Source organism: Alosa alosa, chromosome 4 (genome assembly GCF_017589495.1).
Source record: "Alosa alosa isolate M-15738 ecotype Scorff River chromosome 4, AALO_Geno_1.1, whole genome shotgun sequence".
Taxonomy (NCBI): domain Eukaryota; kingdom Metazoa; phylum Chordata; class Actinopteri; order Clupeiformes; family Clupeidae; genus Alosa; species Alosa alosa.
This window is the reverse complement of record NC_063192.1, coordinates 31,276,882-31,302,141: the sequence shown is the minus strand read 5'-3', so window position 1 is coordinate 31,302,141 and position 25,260 is coordinate 31,276,882. Positions and strand designations below refer to the sequence as shown.

The window sequence follows — 25,260 nt, the reverse complement described above, 5'->3', positions numbered from 1 at the left end:
TTATAATTCGTCAAGTCTTTCAGACAGCCTATTAAAACAGCTGTTGAGGTTCAATACATGGCGGCCATCACAGCAACTGTTATGTCTACCTTTTAGTGGCTGCAATGGTAAGTATGGCATAAACAGGCATTTCAAAAAGCCACTACAGTGTTACATTAAAAGTGCAAAGGAAAAAAGTGTTCTGCTTATTAAATAACATGCTTGTTCAAGGGGGTTGGGGGGGGTTGGCTGGTTAAGACTGGTGCTGCCAGAGTGTTCTTTCCATCCAGTTCTTTCCCAGTTCAATTAATTTATTGCCAGACTGCATTCATAACATGTATTCTTTTCAACAGGGGTGTCCAATATTAGACAGTAGGCCGGATTTGTTAGAATGAGACCTTGTGAGGGCCACCATTGTCAAGGTCATTATAATTTTTCTGCATGGGTTTTAGGTTGTTGATAGATAATAAACTTCTTAACTACACCCACTTATGAGCAAACAAGACAAATAGGTTTATCGTGTGCTGCTGTTTCTGCTCTTTTTTGAAATACCCTCCATGTCGGTCTCTCTTTTTTCACCAGCATGGAGACTATATGGCTACGCCAACATAATGAAATTGTTGGTGCAGCAAAATGTTTCCTTTTTCTGCATTTAGACCTTTATTATTATTATTATTATTATTATTATTATTATTATTATTATTTTGATTTTATTGATACATACATATTTCCCCTCTTTTCTTTTTTTTTTTTTTTTATTAGGGTTTGTATCTTTTTTATTGTTCTTGTGGTGTTATTTTGATTGTTGTTGTATGTTTTGTAAACTCAGGGCATTGTTGTAAAAGAGCTTCATGCTCAGTCAATTTCTCCCGATTTTCCTTCCTGTTTTTGTACTAGGCTTATTTGCTTTAGCATTTCATAAAGATTACGCTTATCACACATAGTGGGCAGCCGTGGCCCACTGGTTAGCACTCTGGACTTGTAACCAGAGGGTTGCCGGTTTAAGCCCCGACCAGTGGGCCGCGCCTGAAGTGCCCTTAAGCAAGGCACCTAACCCCTCACTGCTACCCGAGCGCCGCCGTTGTAGCAGGCAGCTCACTGCGCTGGGATTAGTGTGTGTTTCACCTCACTGTGTGTACACTGTGTGCTGTTTGTGTTTCACTAATTCCCCGATTGGGTTAAATGCAGAGACCAAATTTCCCTCACGGGATCAAAAAAGTAAATATACTATACTATACTATACTATACTATACTATACTACATAGTCGAATATCTATTCCGGCTGGTGGGCCGGACCTGGCTCCCAAGCCGTATCTTTGACAACGTTGCTTTTAGACCTCGTTATTGTGCTCCATCACAGAGTCCATGTATACACATTCAAAATCATGAAATGAATCCATGTGTGGTGGTGGTGGTAATTGCGGGTCCTTTCTCATCTTCACATTCCTGCTGTTCACTGAGCTCAGACGTAGCCTCCAGGATGGCTCTCTGTAGCGCTTCCCCAGCAGGCAGTCTGGAGTAGTCCTCAGAGATGTGCTCTATCCGCAGGCAGGCCCCAGGCTGCTGCAGGGCCAGCCCATGGAGGTGGGAGAAGAGCAGCGGCAAGTCTGTGGTGAGATTGTAGTGGGAGGCAAGGCTAAAAACCACAGGCATGTCCGTCTCCTTAGAGTAGTCAAACATCGCAGTCATGTATCTGGACAGGTCTTGGCCCCTGGCTTTTGTACGGCAGAGCTCCTCACCAATCATAGCTACGATGGCTGAGGACATGTTTTGATCTGGAGGGTCTTCTTCCTCTGGGACGTCTTTTTTCTCCTGTGGTCTCAGATGGAGGCCCGGAGAGCAGATGACCAGCACATAGTCACTCTCCACGATCTTCTTGCAGTACCATCCCAGCACACCCTCCTCCATCAGACTGAGAGATTCCCACAGATCCAGAAAAACCTGACCAGAGAGGAGATGTGAATTTCAGTTCAAAATAACCAACAACAGATAGGGCTAGAAAAAATACTGCCTTAAGTACTACCTTAATTGCCATATGCCTCTGCAGGAAAGCCGCAAGATGCAGGACAACCCGAACATGAGCGGGACCATCAGTGCCTGAATAGACTATCAGCAGGCTGGGGGGCATAGAGTTCTGGACTGGAGTGGTCACAGCCACACACGGTTCCTCTGGTTTGACTAGGAATTGCTGATAAATGTCTGGACAAGCATTCACTGAAACATGAAACAATTCATGAGATTTTAAAAAATATTAAAAGAATACAATTATCAGCTTGCAAATTACATGTCTGAATGTGCTTTAGAATGTGTTTTACTTTTAAGCTAGTGTCAAGTGTTCCCACACGAACATCCACCACCACTCCACACACACACACTTCCCACCTGGAGTGGCATACTTCACACACTTCCCACCTGGAGTGGCGTACTTCTTGGTTAGTTTGTCCCGTTTTCTCTTGCACATAACTGCAAGGAGGGTGGCCAGAGTAACGGCCAGGATGATGCCAAGAGGAATCAGGGAGGTGAGGGGGTTAATCTCTGGAAGTAATTGAGAGGGATCTATGGAAGGACATAATGCAATGGACTCAATATTCCACAAATGTCTGTGGTGATTGAGACATCTCCATTTATATTGTGGGTTTGTATTATTCCAGCTAGTACTGATATGCATTTACATTACATTTATTAATTTAGCAGACACTGTTGTCCAAAATGACAACTATATTACAAGGGATTACATTGTCCCCGGAGCAACTTGGGATTAAGGGCTTTGCTCAAGGGCACAACGGTGGAAGCCGGGAATTGAACCGACAACTTTCAGGCTACTGCACGCTAGCCCAGCTCATGGCTATGCCTTCAACTTTGTTAAACAGTAGACTTACATAGTCACTCAAACACCACTTACTATAAAGATTAAGTCACATCAAAGCCTACCCTCTCTTGGCGATATCTCAACATAAAACTTTTTCCTGACGGCATCTACCACATCAACTGCTATCTGTTTTGATAGTTAGAAAAGAACAAAGCAGAAAAACAAAACATTGGTCAATACAATAAAATAGTGCATAATGCTATCTATTTCACCAAAAACATAAGAGTATTCTAATCCATTAATTAAATTAATAGTGCAATTATGTCATCATTTCTATCAATATTATTAATGTATTATAATTATGAATAATAATACATAATAAATCATTATTAATTTGGCTCACCTCACAAGTGTAATTTACTCCAGAGTAAAGTAATCGGGGCAATCGGTATGTGAAGTGTGTGTGGTTCTTTTTGATGTCCTGAAAAACAACAGTGTCATACTTCCAGCTGGGACATAAACTACACATTGTTCTGATTTGAGGCAAAACCTACTTACTGGTTGTAATGTTGTGTATGTTCTTTGACCCCCACCATAGCACGATGAAAAATATTGATTCAACTGTAGATTTGGGGGTGCAAGGTTGAAGGTTACATTAACGTCATGACCATTTTGCTCTATAACGATGTATGTTGGATACCAGTCTGTGGAAACAAAGTAAACAGTGGGTCGAACACTGAATATCTGTCTCAATAAAATACCACTCCCCCACTGCTACAAATGCTGTAGATTTGTGTAAAATAAGCTAGAATGACATATAAAAAAATGTGTATGTATTTTTATATGTATGTATGATAACATTATAGATCACATTACTTATTAAATGATTCTGTTAGAATGTGGTTATACTACAAATGTGCGGTTACTCACCTTTTTTGCATTTTGCTAGTCCATTTTTCTCAGGGCAAGCTGTAAAATTACAGAGACGAAAGTAAGTTCATTATGCTCATTCTTTTTTTTTTTTAAGTATATTTTTTGGGCTTTTGACAGGACAGTGGAGAGTGACAGGAAGCGAATGGGAGAGAGAGAAGGGGTTGGATCCGGAAAGGACCACGGGGCAGGAATCGGACCCGGGTCGCCGGCGTAAGGTGCAGGTGCCCCAGTCAGTTGCGCCACAGCTGGGGCCATGCTAAAAAATTTTACCACATTTTATTTCGGCAGACCATGACTTACGAGTGACTGGTTAAGCTGACTGTAAGTAACCCGTTGTGAAAAGGGGAAAGTTATAGTGTTTTGATGTGCTATGGCCATTAAAGACTTTGGGTCACTAGCTCAGACTTACTGCGTGTGCTGAACAGACGCTTCTGGTAAAATTCGTCCCACTCCTCAGGCACGGGCAATGCCATTACCGTCACTGCATACTGAGTGTCAAGAGTCAAAATGGGGAAGGGGTCCGAGTAATAAACCTAGGAAGAAAAAAACTTGTGTTGATTGAAAATCAAATTACATACCAAGCAAAAGACTAACAGAGTAGCTCTACTTGTACCCTTTGGGAATGGGATGGTGTTAAGGACTGGTTTTGCTGCACCAGGAAAAGCTGACACGCCACCTGAGCCCCACCCAAGGCATGCAGAGAAACCTGAAATCCTCGCAGGAAGGCAATTCCTGAACAACAAAAACACACATTAACCACATATCAATTAAAACATTCATGAGAAACCTGTATCCTCAAATCATTCATCATATCATGGTTTCCTTTTTACCAAACCCACATATAGAGGCCAATATATAACTCACGTTTGTGCTACCCAACAGACTTGGAGCACTGTTTGTCACCTGTACCAATCTAGATCTAATAGTGCTTTCACATAACAATCCTATTCTAATCCACATTATTCCATTCAAAACAGAAAAACATGTGAGTTCAACATGCTCTGGAATTACCATATTTACTGGGGCTCCATAATATAATAGCAGTGTTACCGTATTTACTGGGGTTCCATGATATAATGGCAGTTTCGTGTTTGGGATCAGGATTGGGCAGGAACTCAATGACCACATTTTGTGGACGCTGAACATAATGTTGGCAAATGTCTGGAGTTACTCCTAGAAAAAAATTACATGGCCAAGGAACACAACCTGGCCAGAGAGAAAGGTTCAATAATTAGAAGAGAAAAAAACAAGTTAAAAACTGTACTGTACTGTTGTCGGTGCCACATACCAGCTGTCTTATTATAAAATAATAAACAATGTTTGAACTCAGTATTTGGACAGTTATCACTGTCTTTCTTCTTATAATAATAATTATTTTTCTTCTTCCGACGAAAATTGACATTTAATGCGACTGAAACCGTTTGACCTCATTCAACCACTCCTACATCTTGTCTTGTAATAGTGTTCGCAGTAAACAGTTTAAGTTTTAAAGCAATTCTCTCAACAATTTTAGGACAATTTAAAAACGGTAGAGTACAGTAAGAATAAGTGCATAGCTGGATGAGCAGCAGGGTAACATGACTTTGCCCTTTTGGGTTGGTTGTAGAAACGACACACAGCACACAGTGTACACTGAGGAGAAGCACACACTAATCCCGGCGCAGTGAGCTGCCTGCTTCAACAGCAGCGCTCGGGGAGCAGTGAGGGGTTAGGTGCTGTGCTCAAGGGCACTTCAGCCGTGCCTACTGGTTGGGGTTCGAACCAGCAACCCTCCGGTTACAGGTCCGAAGTGCTAACCAGTAGGCCATGGCTGCCTACAATACTGTAGGTCTATGTAATCTCAATAATCATACTAAGTAATTTGATTTTTTTTTTACTAATACAATGTTTTACACAGCAGCCTTTTTGCATTTACATGCAATGGTAATTCCTTCCTAAGAATGACATTTTCTAGTTAATTTAGTGAGAATTCTGCATTCACTCAGAAACCCTCGTCAGAATACTAACCTCCAAATGGAAAGGAAACTGAAGAGGGAAGGTTTAAAACTGCTTTAACTTCCTCCTGTGTAATACGGCAATACTCGCCTTCAAATTCTCCCTGATAAAGAGATACAGAAAGAATTAAGAATCAGATATATTTCTGTACGACATATGTTAACAGAGAACTATCTGTCTGGAATTTATTTGAAGTAGGCCTCTTGTAAATGAACAACAATAGGTTATAAACTCAGAGTATGACCTTGACTTGATTACAGCACACCTTCAATCGTAAATATCACACAGTTCACTTTTGTTACCCAACTACTTGACTGTGGTGTAGGTTACGACGGAGTATTAGGGCCACACATGAAGAAAAACATATTTTTGCCATGACGAGATTAAACTCAACATGTCGACATTAAACTTTTCGAGAATAAAGTTAAAATATAATATTGATTTTAATCGACATTTCATCTTGACATGTCTATCAAAACTAGTTGCAGAGAGAACGACCGCTCCAAAGTAGGCCTAGGTTATAGAACAACCGCGACGATTGAAACAGGGACGAATTAAACATTCCAGTTTCCTACGAGTGCAACGACGATAGACAGACATCATTTGGACAAAACAAAGAACATATTAACCTCCGTTGCTCAGCCAAATACTTTCCTGTTACGCCCTTTTATCACGGAGTTACAGGCAATATATTCGATGGTCAAAAATAAACTTCATTAGCAGTTTATTTATTTTTTATTATTAAAGAGTGTTTTTCATCTAAAGGTTCAACTTCATGCTTAGGCCTATTCAGTAGACTATGAAGTGCTCTCCCCAATCCCAGACTTTCACATTGCATGTTTGTTTGTAATGGATGCAAAACAGCCTATGCTGAATGTCTAGGGATGATTGTTTCATTCGTCCCGAGCAGGCAATAAACTCCATGTATTCTAAGTAAATGCACACATAGCTGTGTTTATACTATATTTTATGCAGGTGAGGCATGGAAAAGCAGTTTTAGAAAGATGTTAATATATTTGGGGCTATCAGGTAGGGGGGTCGAGTTTTGCCGTGTTAACCTATGGAGACTAACGGCCTGTGGGTCATGAAGGGCACTTATTTGGATGTGCGGCCTTACCCGTAAAACATTTTGTATAATAGAAAAATTAGTACATTTACTTGATTACTGTACTTAAGTATGATTTTTGAGTATCTGTACTTTATTTGAGGGGAAGATCACGCGGCAACATCAGCAAACATGCGGTTCTCAAAATATAACATTAAAAAAAACTCATATAGAAGTGTTTCTACACTTGTTTCCTATAATATGACCAATGGTCGCACTCCAAAAATCTTTTCTTGCTTTTAATCCATTTTAGCACAGGGGTTAATTGACAAACGTTTCGGCCTGATGGCCTTCGTCAGTGTGTTTCCGTGTGAGAGGAGAGAAGGGTCACCCCATTTGCCCTTGAACTTTAGGGCCCCTATCATGCACTCAAGCGCAATTGACTTTGTATACTGGCGCTTGTGTCTTTCCTATTTTGCATTCAACGCATATTAGAATTTTCCCTCCACAGGCACACGTTGCTAAATTATGAAATGCAATTGCGCCCACGGGGGCGGTTCAGCGAAAAGAGGAGGTGTGTTTCGGCGCAAATGTTCTCTGTTTATATGTTGCAGTTTCAGAAAACAACTCTGCCACAGACCAGGGTCAAAAGTCAGTGGCGCAAATTCAGATGCTATTTTAAGGGGGCATGCATGGCCACAGGGGCGCCTGCAGGAATTAATGCTATGCACACCGATCTACAGACACCCCAATGCACACACAGAAACATTCAAAGCCTTGATAATAAACCGTTTCCCAGTTTTGCATTGGTCACCTAAAAAGTAGCCAGAAACCTAGGAACGCTCTAAATGTGGACTGGACATCCTACTAAATATGAATAAGCTTTTGACTAGTGACCATGCGCTTTAGACTGTCATGATAGGGCCCTTAGAGTGTTGGGCAGAACTTTGGCCTTTAATCTCGAAAAAAAATATGTTCCACTCCATCTATGGCGGTAGACTTTTAGTATATGATTCAGGAGGGTATTAGGACAAATAAAAACTGAGACATTTCTTTTGCAAATGTTTTGTCTTTTTGGGCTAGACTGACTGGCCTATATTGTTAAAACAAGATTTAATTGTGTAAATTATTCCCAAAATGATCATGTATTCATTAGTTATAGTATGTTTTATCATAATGAAAGAAAAAAAAAAGATAAGTAGATGTATCGCATAGTGGTACAAAATATAACCGGTGCTCAGTCCAGCACATTCTCTCCGTAGAAATAGATCAGGTCAATTTGTCTCTATCCTCTACTCTTGCAACTCATGCTGTGTATATAAGTGTGTGTGTGTGTGTGGGGGTAATGGTGCCTGTGTGTGTGAGAGTGAGTGAGTACTGTGCGTCACCATCACCTACCGGCAACCCTTCACTAAACACCACCATCTACAAGCTGATGGGTGTACAGTCACTAGATGTACAGAATTTCACGAAACTTGGCATGTTCAAGACGAACTCTGCTGACACAAATGAGTTTACTGAAGTATCATTGAGTTACATCAATATGCTAACTGATTCCATCATCCCAACTGTAAAGATCCGAAGCTTCCCTAACCAGAAGCCATGGGTGGATAGAGAAGTGAGAACGACATTAAAGACACGCACCATGATTTATAATGCTGGGCTTATTTCAGGGGATATGACGGATTACAAAGCAGCATCTTATAGTTTACGTAGAGCTATTAAAAGATGCTAAGCGGCGCTATAGAGACAAAGTTGAAGCTGATTTCTTGGAGGGTGATCCAGCACGAGTGTGGAAAGGACTCCGAACCATCACTGGCTGTGAAAGAAAGTCCCCTCCTATGATGAATGTGAGTAAAGCCCTCCCTGATGAACTTAATGCTTTTTATGCTCGCTTTGACATGAAAAACACAGACTATCTTGCACTAGCTGCAGCATGTGAAGCAAATGAGGATGCACCTTTCTGCGTCTCTGAGGTCGATGTGAGCAATGCCTTTAGGAGGGTTAATTGTAGAAAAGCTGCTGGACCGGATGGAATTCGTAACAGAGTTTTGAAATCCTGCGCTGCTCAGTTAGCTCCTGTGTTCACTTATATCTTTAACACATCATTGGCTCAAGAGACAGTTCCTACTTGCCTCAAGCAGTGTTATTGTTCCAGTACCGAAAAACAAAAGTCCAAGTGTTCACAAGTGGTTAGAGTGGGGGTCTGACATCTGACTCATTAACCATCAGCACTGGTGCTCCCACCATCAGCACTGGTGTTTTGAGTCCACTGCTGTACAACATCTACACACATGACTGCAAAGCCAACAGTAGTCATACCTCCATCATAAAGTTTGCAGATGACACAGTGATCTTGGGCCTGATTAGACACACACGCATCATCACCTGGTATGGGAACTCCACAGTTAGAGATTGTAGTACTCTGCAGAGAGTAGTGCGCTCAGCTGAACGTACTACAAGAACTCAACTCCCTGCTCTACAAGATATCTATTCCAGAAGAGTACTCCTAAGAGCCCAAAAGATTCTAAAGGACTCTTCTCATCCCAACAATGGATTATTCCTACCGCTGAAATCAAGAAGATGCCTATGTAGTCACAAAGCCAGAACTGAGAGACTCAGGAGAAGTTTTTATCCCCAGGCCATCCGAACTCTGAACTCACACTATACTGACTTTGCACATTCACTCCTCAGCACTCTCAAACATTTCCCAACTCTGAATTCACACTATACTGAATTTGCACTCATTCACTCCTCAGCACTCATGACCCCCACACACACACACACACACACACACACACACACCTACATGACTTTTAGCACTTTTACATCCCTCTCCCTATGATACAGACCTTTTATTTATTTTCTTATTTCATCACACGTCAAAACACACACACACACACACATCTGACTTTCTCCAACTTTTGCACATCTCCATAGAACTTTTTATTTATTATTTTTGATTTCTCCTGCATCTATCTACCCATGTCCTTGATTGCCTAGCCTTTCTGCCCCCCCCCCCCACCCCCAACACACACACACACACACTTACATCATCACTGTCATCACCTCACATACATACAGCACACTGCTTGCTACAGTAAGCCTCCTCTACATACTTGCTGCACACTGCCCCCCCCTACATACACAGCACATTGTCTTCTGGGATCTTCTCCAACACACATCCTCTACATACTTACAGCACACTGCCCCCACCTACCCACACACACACTACACACACACACACACACACACACAGTCACTGCTCCACTCACCTCCCGCCCAGACACACATCTTCACTGTCATCACTCACATACATCATACATACAGTACTCTGCTTGCAATAGTAAGTCCCTTCACCATACTTGCAGTACACTGCCCCCCTCCCCCTCTCCCTACATACACAGCACATTATTTCATCAGGAAGCTTCTCCAACACACATCCCCAACATACTTACAGCACACTGCCCCCCCCCCCCATACACAGCACATTGTCTCATGAGGAAGCTTCACCAACACACATATTGCACACTGCCCTCTCCCCACATACACAGCACACTAACCCATCTCCCCTGTCATCCCCCAACACACACACCAAGACCCTGGCAGTTGGTTAGCCCCTTGAGCCGTGGATCTGCCCAAGGTTTCTTCCTTGGTAAGGGAGTTTTTCCTTGCCCCTGTTGCTCTTGGGTGCTCCTTGTTGGTGCCCCCCTCTTCTACTGCACTTTTTACCCCCCCCCTCCCATAAATGCACAAATAGGCTGACACCAGACATAATTTCACTGCATTTCTTACTTCCAGTAACTATGTGCATGTGACAAACTTCCTTGTAAACTTCCTTGTATCCTTGTAATATATAAATGAAATATACTAAATCAAGTGTCCTACTATGTCCTACTAATAATTTCTTTTGGAAATTATTTTCATCTTTTCGGGATTCATTTTTGGGATTAATGCCATTGAGGGAGTGGGGAAAAACAGCATTTTATGGTAACGGAGTTACAGAGTCTCCTAAAACCCCTTTAGATATTTTTTCTTAATTTCTATGTCAAAACTATATAAAGGGCAATGTGTGCAACATAAAACAAGAATAGAATGAGCAAAAAGTTGGCAATATCTTTCACAATTACTTTCAGATAAATGAGCTTTTCAAGAGCACAAATACTGCCTGACACTCCACTCGTCATTATCTTGCTGTAAGGCACATACAAACAAACTTTAACCTGTTTTGTAAACTCTAAGTGATTGGTAATCATACCAGATGTGTTTTGTAGAGATGTTTAAAGCTTTATTTTTTACCTTAGATGTTAACATGCTGGTGATCTTCCCCCTTGAGTAGGCCTATACTATTTTTGGAAACTTGTGACTTTGACTCCACTACATTTGAAATATGAGCATGAAGTAGGCCTTTGTTACTTTTAACCAGATTTGATTCTAAATACAATAATGCAATAGACCATCTTGAAGTTATTTTTTTCAATAGTTCAATTTTAACTTGGCTGAATTGGCTGTAGTTTTGATGGTGACAACAGATTCTTCATCAGAACATCCTCCATGTAACCTGGGAGAACCCAGACGAACCTGATAGCCCCTGATAGATAAGTGGGTGTTAGGCTATCCTGCATGATCATTGTGAAATTGGGAATGAAATAAGACAATAACCTGACATTCACCACATAGCCTAGCTCAGTGTTTTTCAACCACTGTGCCGGGGCACACTAGTGTGCCGTGAGAGATCATCAGGTGTGCCGCAGAAAATTACCCAAATCTCACTCACTGGTCCAGAAAAGCTGTTGCATCAAATAATTTATAACCACATGCTCTCATTGGGGGCCAAGCAGCGAAGCTGCGAAGGCACCCATTGTGCTTCTACGTTTTCCTATTATTATTATTATTCCGTCATGGAAGTCTATGGCAGCCCATAGAACCGTCTGGTAAAAAAGTTGTAAAATTTGGCACACAAATTAGGCACAGTCCCATGATTAATTTCACCAAGTTTCAAGTTGGCACCTCGAGCACTCTAGCGCCACCAACAGGCCAAAGTTGGACGTGCGTTCATACAAGTAACTTTTGACCCGTTGGCTCGATTGTCAAATATGAGGTATCGTTGGAATCCTTGGACCAAGCCGAGTTCAATGCACCCTATGACGTCATTTTCCGCCATGATGGATTTTCCGCCATATTGGATTTAATCAAAAACACCTAAACATTTTCACAGGTCACAAAGTTTGTCCGATTGATACCAAACTTGACACACATAATCTTTAATCCAAGCCTTAAAAAAGTTATCCCTTTTTGTCTTCAAACCTAAAACCGTTCGCCTGTAACAGCCAATCAAACTTGAACCCGATCCTGAGGACGCACAATACATTTGGTGTACTTTGACCACTAGGGGGCGCTATAATTAGGAAGACTTTCTCGAATTGACACAAAACTTGGTACAATGATTCGTGAACACATCCTAAGGACCCACAATAGATTTGGTGACGTTTGACCACTAGGGGCTCTATGATTAGCAACACTTTCACCTATCGCAACCAAACTTGGTATGTGGACTTGGGACTACATCCTGAGGATGCACAATTAATTTGGTGTGCTTTCACCACTAGGGGTGCTATAATTATCAACATTTTCACCACTTTAAACCAAACCAACAAGTCCAATGCAATCCAATCTAACACATCACAGTCAAGTCCAGTTCAGTCCAATCCAATCCAATCCCAACTCAACTCCTGCTTAACTGCTTGGCCCCCACATTGCTGCTTGCAGCTATTTGATTGTATGATTGCACTATTTGTGGTATGCAGGCATTGTACAACGGGGGCCCCATATCCAGTATTCACAGAATCATCACATATACAGTTCATAACAACAATTAAATTAGATATAGTCACCTACAAATGAAACAGAGGGCGCTTGTTTTATTGAGCAGGTCTTGCATAGAAGCCCTAATAAGGCCATATCTTTGTACTATTTGAAATTTTAGGCTATGGTATGTTTATTTTTTCTTCACACAAGTGTGCAGTGGGACATTTTAAGTGTCAAAAGTGTGCCGTGGCACAAAAAAGGTTGAAAAACACTGGCCTAGCTAGATCTTTAGCATAGATCAAAATAACCTACTCATAATTAAGTCATCTTTTGTATTCGGCAGTGAACATGTTTTAGATGTGTGAACAGAGAATGAATAATTATTTAAATTATAGTATTGCATCCATTTTAACAGTTGCAAAGTTATGAAAAAAGTCAAATGTTTTGGTGTAAGGACGGTCTGTCCATGTCCTATGACCAACCAAAGGATGGCATTGGCTACTTCGTCCACCTGTCCTGGCCAGGATCCGAATCATGAAACTCAACAAAATGTCTTAAGTTAGATGATTTGTTGAAATTGTAGCCCTGAATTGGGTTTCACATCAAATAGGCCTGTAGCCTAACCTAAGAATGTCGAGATTAAAGTCGACATGACATTTCAACTTCATTCTCGACATAGCAAAAACAAAATCTTCATGTGTGGCCCGAATACTCCGTCGTAGTAGCCTAGTCTATACAGAATTTGTGGGAATGGGGACTATTTCTGCTTAGCCTTGACATCTGCGCAGGTCACAATTTAAAAAAAATCCAGAATCAGTTACGAAAACATGAAAACAAACCACACTTGTTATTTAAAGCACTGATAAATATAGCCTAAACGACATGAGCTGGTGAGTTCAGACAGCTGCTCTCTGATCAGCTAGATAAAGTTTAAATAGAAGGATATCTGCTGTAATATTGGCTTACCTTCCGAATGCAGTTCTGTGGGTATATTTGCTCCTGGAGAGATCCAGAATGAAGGAGCAAAGACACATAAAATATTAGTGTGTTCCGCCACATTAGGATTTGCCTCAGTGCCAAGGTGGCGAACAAGGTAAGGCTTCCAAACAAATTCTCAAGGTCACTCCCGCAGCGCATACCATTGAAGTTCACCGTTGTTGGGCGTGTTTGCATGAAAAACGGCAGCGCGCGCCACAAACGGTGAGTTCAGGGAGTGGTGCCTCTGGGCAGTGCGTTCACCGACACTGAAAATGGTGTAGGCTACCTCAAAGCAGCGGAGAAAAAAAGGTGCAGAAAAACAAGCCAGCAGGACGTGGATTGAACTATGAATATTGGTCACACTGACAATTTACTGATGGCATTGCATAATCTCGGCTATTCTACTGGTGTTTTTGCGAAGGCTACACCACAAAATCATCTACATTTCTCAACAGGCTCCGCAGGTATTTTACCTACTTGTAGTGACGTCTAGCCTACTCGACCGAAGAGCCTTGTGGTAGGACTGGTTCGTTACCACGTGGCATATAACCATTTTCGCAACACTGGATAGAATAACTTTGATTTGATAGTCTAGTCAACAACTCAGTTTGACCAGTTCTACAAGATGATCTACATGAAAATTATCTGAATATTAGCCTATCTGTATTTGCAAAGTTATAGATAGAAAGGAAAGAGGACAAATAAACAGCTTGTAATATTTTATTGACAACACCATCAGCTGCAACTAAATACAGTTCAATTAATATAAGAACTCAAAAACTTGGTACTCTGGTTAATGATTATATACATTTTAAAAACAATTCAAGGTCCCCTCAAGAGAAGGCCCCCCTTCTCTGAGCACTGGAGATGGAAAATAAAATGTTTTGATATTGTGAATATGAAATATGCATGTAACACAATGTTGATACTGGAGGGAGATTTATCACCGGATCTGCAAACATAAAAAACATATAATGTCACAATGGGCTTGATATGGTTCCTTTACCCATCAACATTATGGAAATCAATGATTCCCCATGCTCTCACTGCATATTTCAGGGTTATGGAACATATGTCTGAACTAGAATGACCCAGAATCACTGCCAATGACAGCAAGCAGGCACATGCACCGTTTATCAGTATAGTACTACATTCCTGGCCTGAAGCATGGACCAATGTGGTACTTTATCAAACCTCTTTCATCAACGGTCCACTACTATGTGGAGACATACTTTTCATGATACTAACAAAATACCACTTAGCAATTTGTACAACTGCCATGGAACAATAACTGTTTACCGTGTATTTATCCCATTTCTTCTCTGGGTCGTACGGCTCCCATCGACTGGCGGGAAAGATGTGCTTGTTTTTCTCATACCAGCTTCGCAGGACCACTTTACCTGCATGAGACTAATCACAATGGAGTGCAACATGACCCATCATGTTCCACAAATTAAGACAAACATTTGGTTTGGATGACTATATGCTAGGCCAAAGAATATAGAATAAAGAATATGGACATTTATTTGGCAACACTTCATTTTAGCAAACACATGTTAGTCATTAATACATATGTGTTAGTGCTCAATAAGGTCTATAGTACACATACACATGTATTAGGTCTTTATTAAACAACTTCTTATTCTTACTTAATAGGTGAATTATTCTTGGTAAATCCTGAGTAAGCAACTAGTTGGTCCTAATCTAAGGTTATTAATGCGTAGTATGGCTCAAAATAGAAATGTATAGCCAAGTTTATATTTTAGATATACTGTATGCATGGAACGAGCATTCATGAAGAGGACGTGGGCCCTGTTTTACTGCAACACTAAGAGGGACATTACCTCATCCTTCTCTACAGTGGCATCATTTATCAACCGGATGTCATCGTGAACATCAAAGCTGAATAAAGGTCCTGAGGGGGGAAAAATGAAAATGGGTTTGCTGTAACTTAGTATTCAAGACACACAAATTCCATTTTACAGTGAAAAGAGCACCCTCCATAACAAGCACATTTTAATTTCCTAAAGCTACTTACCACTTTTGCCTCTGGCTTTTGTCACTATGAAGTCATAGAAACTGTGGTGCTGTGAAAACATAGATTCATTTATTTGTCTGTTGTACGGAATTCGAACACTTAATGTGCATGTCAAGCACAGACAGCAATACGTGAGGAGAGGGAGGGAGGGCAACTTTCACTCACATGGGGAATGATCAGATCCTCTTTGATGTACATGAGCTGCTCCACTCCAGCTGACCTGAAGAAATCAGACACAAAAGTTAAATTTGTTTCATTTGTCTTAGCTCCAGGGGATACTGCACTTCATAGATTATCAACATTTGCCAAACCTATCCACACTTGCAGTTCTTGATAGTACAGAAAACAAATAATACAGCATACTTGAATGTAAACTATCACTAAAGAATCTGAGAGTTTCATTAAGGGAGTGCTTCATTAGAGACTTATGAATGACTAGATGGATACATTTATGCCTTAAGGCCCAATTCTGAGCAACAGTTGATGGCAACTCAACAGCAGTTATTTACCTTAACTCACTGAAATCTTTCCTCAAGATTTCCAGTGCCTTTTGTAAGAAGTTCTGAATGGTGTTGCCTTTCTTCATCTGTATAAACAAGATAAATTCAGCATGAATCACAACTCAACTCCTATTCTTATCAATGACATCGCTGTTAATCATAAAATATGCATAATGTAATAATTGATGGATGATGCATTAATATAAACACGGAACAGCAAATCACTAACATCAGAGTTTGCTATGGCACTCTGGAATAATGAAACTTCTGATTCCAGTTGCTAACAGTGAGTAACATAACCTAATGAAGAATCACCTCTATTACATGCATATATCTCAATGTACTGTACAATAGTGTCTGTATATTTTAGGGCTGTCAATCGATTAAAAAAATTAATCTAATTAATTACATACTCTGTGATTAATTAATCGCATATATATTTGTTGTGAAAGTATTTCAAAATTTTAAATTCAAATAAATCATTGAATAATCAGCATTAGTGACATTAAAGTTCAAAAACTCTTTTATTATTATTTTAATAATGGCTATAATAATCTATGATATGACCTAATATGCTGAGGAAATAAATTAAAAAGTGCTTCGGTAAGAAGTTGTTTTTCACATACAAGGTAGCTATTTCAGGCCACAGATAACCTAGGGGACACAATGAAAATAAATGAACACTTCCCTCAGTTTCAACACTATTTCTTTGCATTGATGTGTGACTTTAGACAGGGTACCCCCAGAATTGTCAGACCTAAATTTAAGACTTTTTAAGACCTTTTTAATACCACTTCAGATGAAATTTAATACCTACATCGCACCCATTCCGATAGAATAAATAATATTAAAAGGTAAGATTAAACCTCAAATAATTACTATTTACAAGTGTTTGAACATGCCAACATGAACATGACAGCAGTGCAGTGGCAACGCAAAGATTTGTCGCGGTAGTAACGTGAATGAGGCTACGTTTATACGGTGACGATGAAAAGAGAAGACGCAGAAGTGGCGTCTCGTCTTTTTTATCCGCGTTTAGACGAGCATTCTCAGGGGGAAATCTTTGTTTATATGATTGGATATGCATTCCAGACCACTGGGTGGTGGTGTGATAGAACCCCGGTATGTCACGCGCAGACATTCTAATTTGACAGTTTAGCCAGAGAGGGTTCAAGCGGAGCCTGCTAGTAATCAAGGATCTTTGGTTTAGCCAGAGAGGTAATCAAGGATCTTTGGTTTAGCCGTTTAGACGGAGACGCAACCCGGGTCGTCTTCAAAACTCTACACTCTGGAAGGAGTCTTCAGATTTTTGCGTCTTCAAGCCCCGATGGCGGGGTCGCCGTGTAAACGAAAGGCACTTATGATAAAATATTTTGTCGTCTTCCTTCGCAATCGTTCTTGTATAAACGGCCCCTGAATGTCCTGCTTCATGGACAAATTTAGACGGAATAGAACCTAGTTGATTTCAGGGATTAAAGTGAAAAAAAAAAAAAAAAACTTTTTTCAGGCCATAAGTCATACATTGTTCATATCTACCTATAGAGATAGCACCCTATTGGTTTTTAATTAAAAGATGCAAACAGCAAAGTAAAGCACCAAATAAACACCAAAACGAGGCTACAGGGTCTTAAGTTACTATATAATTAATGCCACCTACAGGTGAATGCATAGAACATAACAATCCTATGGTTTATGTACCCTGTAGCCTCGTTTTAGCCGCCAATGGCCGCCATGTGAATAAGGCGAATTGAGAGTGTTCTTGATTGAGATTGAGTTTTCCTGATGAACAAAACAATATTTCAATACCATCCCTGACCATTGCTGATTAGCCATTGCTGTTCTTTTCTACTGCTGCAATATTGTAGCAAGGCTTTAACTTGCACTCTTATTTAATTAGGCTACTTCAGGCCAAAAGTATTTAAAGGGGAGATTTTTTTTTCTTGTTAATATGCAATTCAACACCAAGTAAAATCTATAAAATCAAAGTTTGCAAGACTTCACATTTCCTCATCAAAGTAACGAATCAGAACAGTCTAGACATTGTTCATATTTCCATTTGTTGCCTCATCTGCATTTAATGAAAACATGGTAATTTTGAGTTTTACAGACAACTCAGTTTTCCAATGAGCAGCAATACTGTGTGTGCTCATGCAACAGGTCTGGCGATCTGATAACGACAATCTGGAGAGGGGCTTTTGTCTTCAGCAACAGATTGTATAAGGTTGACAAGAGGTTGCGATATGGTGAGGGACAGGTCGTGGTTGCGCTATGAAAGAACATGCGAGCCTACTTAGCTAAAAAACGGTCAGCCATAGATAAACGTACACAAATCATGACGCTAATGTGCGAGGTTCTGGTAGGCCTACTGGTTATGGGTTTGTGCTATACATTAATAATAGCAAAGTTTTAAGTTGACTATTTTAATTGCATGGTTATTTTTTGTCAACATACGCTCACAACCTACTGTAAGAGGCCTAAGCAAAATAGACTAGGCTACAAGCTGTCTGCGTCATAAAAGACTGACCCCCTTACTCAACATAAAATAATAATGTCGCGAACTGTTCACGCTCTAAAGTGAACACGCTCAGTCAAAACCTTCCGTCTCAAATTGTGAAAAACATTGTTGTACATGTCATAACAGGCGGGAGGCATAGGCTACGGTTTATATTGCGTCGCTTTACACATAATGTTAGTTCCATTGATTAAAAACTGTAACAATAATAGTACATCGGGTGGCATAGCAGGCTATCTGTTCAAGTCATAGGTGACACCCAAAATGAATGACCTCCCCTGACAAGAGTTCGCGATAGTAGAAAATTGTCTACATTGATGCATGGAAAGAACACAGGCTCCGAGTTCGCACATAGAGCTCATCCAAAAAAGTTAAACGGATTGGGCAACCTCATCAGCTGTCTCGATTGTGTCACTATAACAAAGATTGTTAAGGCGGAGCAAGATATTTCATCAGGAGCCACTTCCGGGAACCCGGATCGCACGAGGGGGGGTCAAAATCCCCCTTTATGCAGAGCAGAGGCAGCGACTGCTCCATTGAAGTCTATGGGCATAGCTCAGAATTTCACCACATATGCTAAGGTCTTGGTTCTATAGAGTTAGGAATGTGAATTTCGGGCACATTTTCATGATCCTCAAACCCTTCTGAACATTTCAGGTACATTTTTAGCATTTTTGAGCAATCCAGTCTGGAGAAAATCAACCTTATATCAGGTGTGCGCCGGTTATTTCTGCCGCTGCTGTTGGCCGGTTGCAACTTACGCTCGTCAATACGTCATCGACACGCCTCTTTATGCAGACAGGATTCTATCCCCATTTCGCGCCCATAGACATGAACTACGACGAAGTATCTTGCTCCGCCTTAACAATCTTTGACTATAATCCAACTTTTAGACCGTCCCCCAGACGTGCTCTTTTTTTTTAAGCAACTGCCCCAGGCCAATGAGACAAGCGTGTAGCTACAACATAAACAAAGCTAAACTCATGGCTGACGTAGGCCTATCTTCTTGAGCGATCTCTGATTGAGACACAGAAAGTTCTCAAGAACACTATTAGGTCTTTAACCCTTAAAGGAGTACCGTCACACCGGTGTGACGGGAATGTTGGGAAATTAACATTCTAAAGAATATCTGGGTTCATTGAATTCAACATAGAATTTTAGAACCTTCAATTTAGACTGTTCAAAAACCTACACCTTTAAGGGTTAAACATCTACCATCACACACATTCATTCATCGGACCTAATATTTGTAGTTGCCTTAAAAAAGGAAAAGAAAAGGTGATAGACCCCCCCTCCTATTTTTTTTTCTCACCGGATCTGCATCGATCTCAAATATGACATTTCTAAAATCAAATTGACGGAAACCGTTGTAATGACGGAGAACTTTAATCCCTGTGATTTACGCCACGCGGAGGATATTAGACTAAATCTACTGATCATTTGAAAAATTAAGACCTCCGTGAAAAAATTCCAGACTTTGAGGTGAAATTCAATACTTTTTAAGGCCTTAATTTAGGAAAATGAAATTTAATACTTTTTAATACTTTTAAGACTCCGTGGGTACCCTGTTAGAGTTGATGAACTCCGGTGATATGCAAATTCCTTGCGGCAGACATTGCAAAGGACTTTATTTTAATTAACACTTTATTTTTATCAACACCATCAGGCCGTTGTTTAAAAGTAAATGTTCCAATCAACGATCTAGTCAGCACATTTTCTTCTCTCTCCTTCATTTTACAGTCTAATGGCTACTGACTACAATGGCTTGGGGTCAAAGGTCATACGGAATCGATTAATCTGCGTTTTTTTTTAATCAGTTATTTTTTTCTCAAATTAATTAATCAAAATTAATCAGTTATTTTGACAGCCCTAGTATATTTGTTGCGAGTTGCTCCTTAAGAAGCCATCACTGCTTTATGTATAAGTCATTACATTGGTTACCACCTAAATATAGATCTATAAATATATATATATATACACACACACACACACACATCACTAAAGTTCCCTCAAACTGGATGAAACGTTAATATGTTTGTTAGACACAGCCCAAATAAATTTGCAAAATTGAAATCAGTCCACCATATTATTTCGACTTGTGCACTACCTTCTTACCTTCAGGTATTTAAGATTTCAATTATGCCAGCCCATGTCGGTTACATTTATGTGTAAAACATGGTATATGTGTACATGTACTTTAGTATCAAAAGGGTAGCAGTGGGTGTGGATGCAGCTATGTCCGTTTGCCTGGGAAAGCTCTGTTTGTTTAAGAGAGAGCGTGCTGATTTGGTCCTCTCCATGATGGATTGTTTACATATTGCACTCAGTGTTATTGCGATAAAGACCCCCTTGAAAGTTGATCCTACTAATAAACTGTCAATTTTAACTAAGAGGGGCAAGCCTCCATTGGAGAACAAGGCTAAAATGTGTTCCATAAAACAGTTATTGTGTGCACATCCCACCTTCTGGCAGGTGCAGGACAAAAGAAAACTATACTCAATTGAAAAAATATAATGTCCACAACACTGCTTTTGACTCCCAATTATTTAATGCACAACAGGCAACGTTTCGACCCTGCTGGGTCTTCTTCAGGCAAAATGCCCGTTGCCTGTTGTGCATTAAATAATCAAAAGCAGTGTTGCGGACATTATATTTTTTCAATTAAAATGTGTTCCATCTCTTAAATAGTTTTCATTATATGTATTTACTCACCCTACCATATCTAAAGAGTTGAAATTGTGAGGCTGTTGGAATCTACCACTATAAATATTTACCTTGACAGTCTTTCTGTGACCTGAGCCATCCCAGTAGCTGAAGGTGATTTCAATTTCCTCATCTAAAAGGGAATAATGTACATTAATAGAGATGTGTTTTAGTTTGCATGGTCATGACGGGTCACAGAACTTTCAGCAAGGACACACTTTAAGATGTTTTTACTTTTGATCTTCTCCTGCTTCCCCTCCCACTCCTGTCGTAGTTCCTCTCTCAGACGATTCTCCTCTTCCTGTATGGGAGCACACACACCATACACACACACACACACACAACATACACACACAAACCATACACACACACAGAAGCACACACACACACAAACAAGCACACACACCATACACACACAAACAAGCACACACACCATACACACACACACACCATACACACACAAACAAGCACACACACCATACACACACAAACAAGCACACACACCATACACACACAAACAAGCACACACATAAAACACCTGTACAGCACAGAGACATGAAACAAACATACAAAGCCGAGGACTGCTTTGCACTAACCCCTGAGGGGGGAAAACATGCCTGGTTACTCACCTCTCTGTCTCTATCTGGTAGAAAGCTGGTGTCGACATCCGGATTCTTCCCCAGTTTCTTCTTCTTCACTGGAAAGTCTGACACAAAGCATTGGCAATCAGTGTTTGGTAATGGCCCTTCTAATCTTTGTTCATTTCAGCCTGTGGTACAGACTTTCAAAAAGACTGCTTTACTCACAGTCCTCCTCCTCTTCCCCATCCTCATTGTCGTTGTCGTTGTCATCCTCATCCTCATCCTCATCTTCTCCATCATCAGGGTTAAATGATAAACTAGCGATCTTTCTCTTCTGTTCTTCTTTCCGTTTCTTCTCTTTTTGCTTTTCTAGTTTCCTGGTTTAGGTGCAGAAACAAAGTAGCAATAGGGGTCATAAGTTTCTGTTCTACCATTCAAAATACCATCGGTCGATCAATCATGATTAGGTTCAACATTACGGTCAAAACTATGTTCGTTTAAAGGAGGTAAACTGAATTCAAAACTTGAATAGTAAATTCGTATTATAAAATGCAAACTACATAAGGTTGTGGTCCTATTTAAGTGATTAGGTAAAATCATGAATCAGTAAGAGATTAAAGGTAGGGTAAGCGATGCTGGATGACATCTTGTTTGTGTATGTTTATTTCTTATCAGACGCTTTTGTCCAAAGCAACTTACATTCTATTTGAACCAAAGAGCAAAAAAGCACACCAGAGAGGGAGCTTTGCCCTTCCTCTCAGTGCTCCCCGATAAACCCCAGTGTTGTTATTGTTTCGGGGACAGACTGCCCCCTATTTGTTTGTTTCTAGTTCATAAAGCCAGGGCTGTGTAAGATGATGGTGTACTCAGAGAATGAAATGCTAGCGGATCGTATTAAAAAAACGCTTAGCTTTGCTTACCCTACCTTTAAATAAAATATAGGAAACATGTGGGGGGGACATGCACTTACAGTTGCAATTCCTTGGATTGTTCCTTTTTAGCCAGCTGCTTTTCTCTCTCTTTGACTAAGGCCTCTTGTTTTGCCTTCATGTCATTAAGAGTCACTAGACCTTTAGGCAACAAAAAAAACAACATATTAAAGTTCTGACTTACTATATAATAAAATTGATGACTGTACATCCAAAGTAGTTTGACCAGAGTAACTTACCCACTGTGCTGGATTTGAGTTCTTGTTCCACTGCATCATAATGAGCTGAGAACTTTTTATCAATATTGGCTTTCACCATATTGTCCTGGAGAAAACAAAGCATCAATACAGTCACATTAACATACATTTCAGGCAAAGAACATGGGTCTGATTACTGAGAGTGTATAATTTTTTTTCCAGTTTATAAACAGTAACAGCACTGTCAAAATCACAAATCATTAAGCATGGGACAATCTCAAGGATGTATCTGTGACAAGTTGATTCTTTTGAGAGAATGTTCCCCTTAAAAATATTCAAAGAAGAAAATCAAATGACAAATCCATAAGCATTACAATGGCTTTCTGATTTATATTGAATATCTCATTCATACTAAACTCTGAGCATTCATTTTCAATCAGCAGTCAGTCAGTTTTTCCATCTTCACTTTCACTGTCAGCATGCCTACACTTGAACCACACACTACTGCCTATTTTTAAAATGGGCTATATGCGGTCAAGATCTACAGCATATATGCACCAGGTGAACCAGCACACACCACATTGACATGGCATGATAAACAATCAGCTTAGATACCTGAATTTTACAACTCTTGTTTTGTATTTTATCCTTCTTAATAGCTTAAAGTAATTAAGAAACTGTCAACGAATGTAGGCAAACACAGTAATATGTAATTATTTCCACAATAACGATTTAACTAAAAACAGTCTAGTCAAGTCCTCACATGCATAGGAATAATAAAAAAAAAGATTCCAAAAGGACCAGAGTATTATATTTCAAAAACATGCACAATTGCCCTGTAGGCTAATTGCTTTACAGACACCTGTTTAAGTAGGCTTTGTTTTCACTGCCTTTATCAAACATTCTCTGCAACACATTTTAGAGCATGTTTTGGCCAGATTTTAGACATTAAGATAGTCACAGATCAAAAGGTCAAGCACTTTTCTCTTACATTTTGGAATATCCTGCATAGTGCCTATGTGATTCATTTGTGCAGTGAACGGCCTTGGTCACGATCTTCAGATGTCATTGGCTATATAATCCATAGGTTGTTGATAAAACCCATTTAACCTCACTCGGCAGAAAAGAGACAATTTCTATGAGAAAAAATCTGTTTTAATCAAAAAGTTAAATCAAAATAAGTTTTGTTCATATTTTGAAACCTTTTGTTGAGAATTTTTATCTCCATGAATGTAAAAGGATCTGACGTGCCAAAAAGCCATAGTTACATAGGCCTAAAATCCTCTTTTTGAACATTTCTACACCCCTACTGGTTACTGTACTATTTGGTACTAAATATACTTACATACTCTGTACACTGAATTACTACTAGTAAAATATAGATTTCACTCAACTTACAAACCCATCATTAATCAATGTTCTGCCGCCCAGTAATATCTGCGCATTAAATAGACAAGCCAGAGTTTCATTCACTGCCATTTGAGTAGCCTAGGTTATTTTGTTAACTGCACACAACATGCATGCGAGCTTCTGGATACCCAGATTACCGGTACACACATGCTGCAATTATGATTCAAGATGCATGTTTCCCTAAGGACTCCAGAGGGCGCTGTCAACATTGACCAATCACATCCAGAATCACATCGCAGTCCAAATCATTCTCGTCTCTGCGAACAGCTAATCTTTCCCACTTATCTGCTGACACATTACATGAAGCTTGGTACAACAAGTGTTGTTATCATCAAACCACGGAATTCAACTATTTTGTAAAGAAATATATACCTCTGCAATTTTTTGCTTCAACTGCTCCAGTTGTTCTCGTTCTCTTTCACGCTTTTTCATCAGCTGCATGGCTCGTCCAGCCTCGCTGGCTGCTCCTTTGTATTGCGCCATGACTTTAAATTCAATAACCTTTAAAAAAAATATGTTATTACACGCAACTCACAAGAAGAAAAACGACAAAACGGCCAGACAATAATAAACACTATGGCGACTTCGCACTTACTACTGATGGTACACTTTCAATTCCGGGTCAATCGTTAGCGGAAGATGCCCTGCTTAGACTGATTATGTCTAAATAAAAGTCCATGATTTCAGCCGTGTCTACGGAGCACCAAAGGTAATTTAATGTAGAAAGTTCTAGCCTTAAGTTACCATTGGTTGCTGCTGACATAAAAAAAAAAAACAGTTGATACCTTGTTGTTAGCCTCCCTGTTTTTTGATTCTCCAGCACCAATTGATACCAACCCTCCT

At 40.0% G+C, this 25,260-nt stretch overlaps 2 protein-coding genes across 5 annotated transcripts; both read right to left on the bottom strand.

The window, feature by feature from the left end:
* Window positions 1-1,151: 1,151 nt before the first annotated feature.
* si:ch211-207e14.4 (interleukin-17 receptor D) lies at window positions 1,152-14,059 on the bottom strand. Of its 3 annotated transcripts, XM_048241328.1 has the most exons (13): window positions 13,709-14,059; window positions 13,536-13,568; window positions 5,729-5,819; window positions 4,772-4,927; window positions 4,335-4,453; window positions 4,131-4,254; window positions 3,719-3,757; window positions 3,347-3,492; window positions 3,192-3,269; window positions 2,911-2,974; window positions 2,362-2,535; window positions 2,003-2,193; window positions 1,152-1,920 (listed from the first exon to the last, which is right to left on the bottom strand). In XM_048241328.1, exons 1-13 carry the CDS (start codon window positions 13,709-13,711, stop codon window positions 1,363-1,365), a joined length of 1,776 nt encoding a protein of 591 aa, XP_048097285.1. In that variant the 5' UTR covers window positions 13,712-14,059; the 3' UTR covers window positions 1,152-1,362. The 3 variants fall into 3 exon arrangements, with proteins under 3 accessions (XP_048097285.1, XP_048097283.1, XP_048097284.1); XM_048241326.1 differs by having other exon boundaries at window positions 13,536-14,059; XM_048241327.1 differs by having other exon boundaries at window positions 1,153-1,920; window positions 2,392-2,535; window positions 13,536-14,059.
* A 194-nt stretch (window positions 14,060-14,253) lies between these two features.
* On the bottom strand, window positions 14,254-25,043 carry fam50a (family with sequence similarity 50 member A). Of its 2 annotated transcripts, XM_048241316.1 has the most exons (14): window positions 25,013-25,043; window positions 24,790-24,918; window positions 23,050-23,134; window positions 22,852-22,951; window positions 22,107-22,258; window positions 21,930-22,006; window positions 21,535-21,601; window positions 21,372-21,433; window positions 16,095-16,171; window positions 15,751-15,805; window positions 15,586-15,634; window positions 15,392-15,462; window positions 14,847-14,957; window positions 14,254-14,499 (listed from the first exon to the last, which is right to left on the bottom strand). In XM_048241316.1, exons 2-14 carry the CDS (start codon window positions 24,898-24,900, stop codon window positions 14,491-14,493), a joined length of 1,026 nt encoding a protein of 341 aa, XP_048097273.1. In that variant the 5' UTR covers window positions 24,901-24,918; window positions 25,013-25,043; the 3' UTR covers window positions 14,254-14,490. The 2 variants fall into 2 exon arrangements, with proteins under 2 accessions (XP_048097273.1, XP_048097272.1); XM_048241315.1 differs by lacking the exon at window positions 25,013-25,043 and having other exon boundaries at window positions 24,790-25,006.
* Window positions 25,044-25,260: the final 217 nt, after the last annotated feature.

Excerpts from the sequence above, each read along its gene's own strand:
- si:ch211-207e14.4 (XM_048241326.1), bottom strand. The coding sequence starts at position 13,742 with ATGCAAACACGCCCAACAACGGTGAACTTCAATGGTATGCGCTGCGGG. Across the intron at positions 2,536-2,910 it reads TGAGATATCGCCAAGAGAGG|ATCCCTCTCAATTACTTCCA; the intron begins GTAGGCTTTGAT and ends GTCCTTCCATAG. Across the intron at positions 1,921-2,002 it reads AGAGGCATATGGCAATTAAG|GTTTTTCTGGATCTGTGGGA; the intron begins GTAGTACTTAAG and ends CTCTCTGGTCAG.
- fam50a (XM_048241316.1), bottom strand. The coding sequence starts at position 24,900 with ATGGCGCAATACAAAGGAGCAGCCAGCGAGGCTGGACGAGCCATGCAG. Across the intron at positions 23,135-24,789 it reads TGAAGCAAAAAATTGCAGAG|GACAATATGGTGAAAGCCAA; the intron begins GTATATATTTCT and ends TGTTTTCTCCAG. Across the intron at positions 22,007-22,106 it reads TGGGGAAGAGGAGGAGGACT|ACTTTCCAGTGAAGAAGAAG; the intron begins GTGAGTAAAGCA and ends GCTTTGTGTCAG.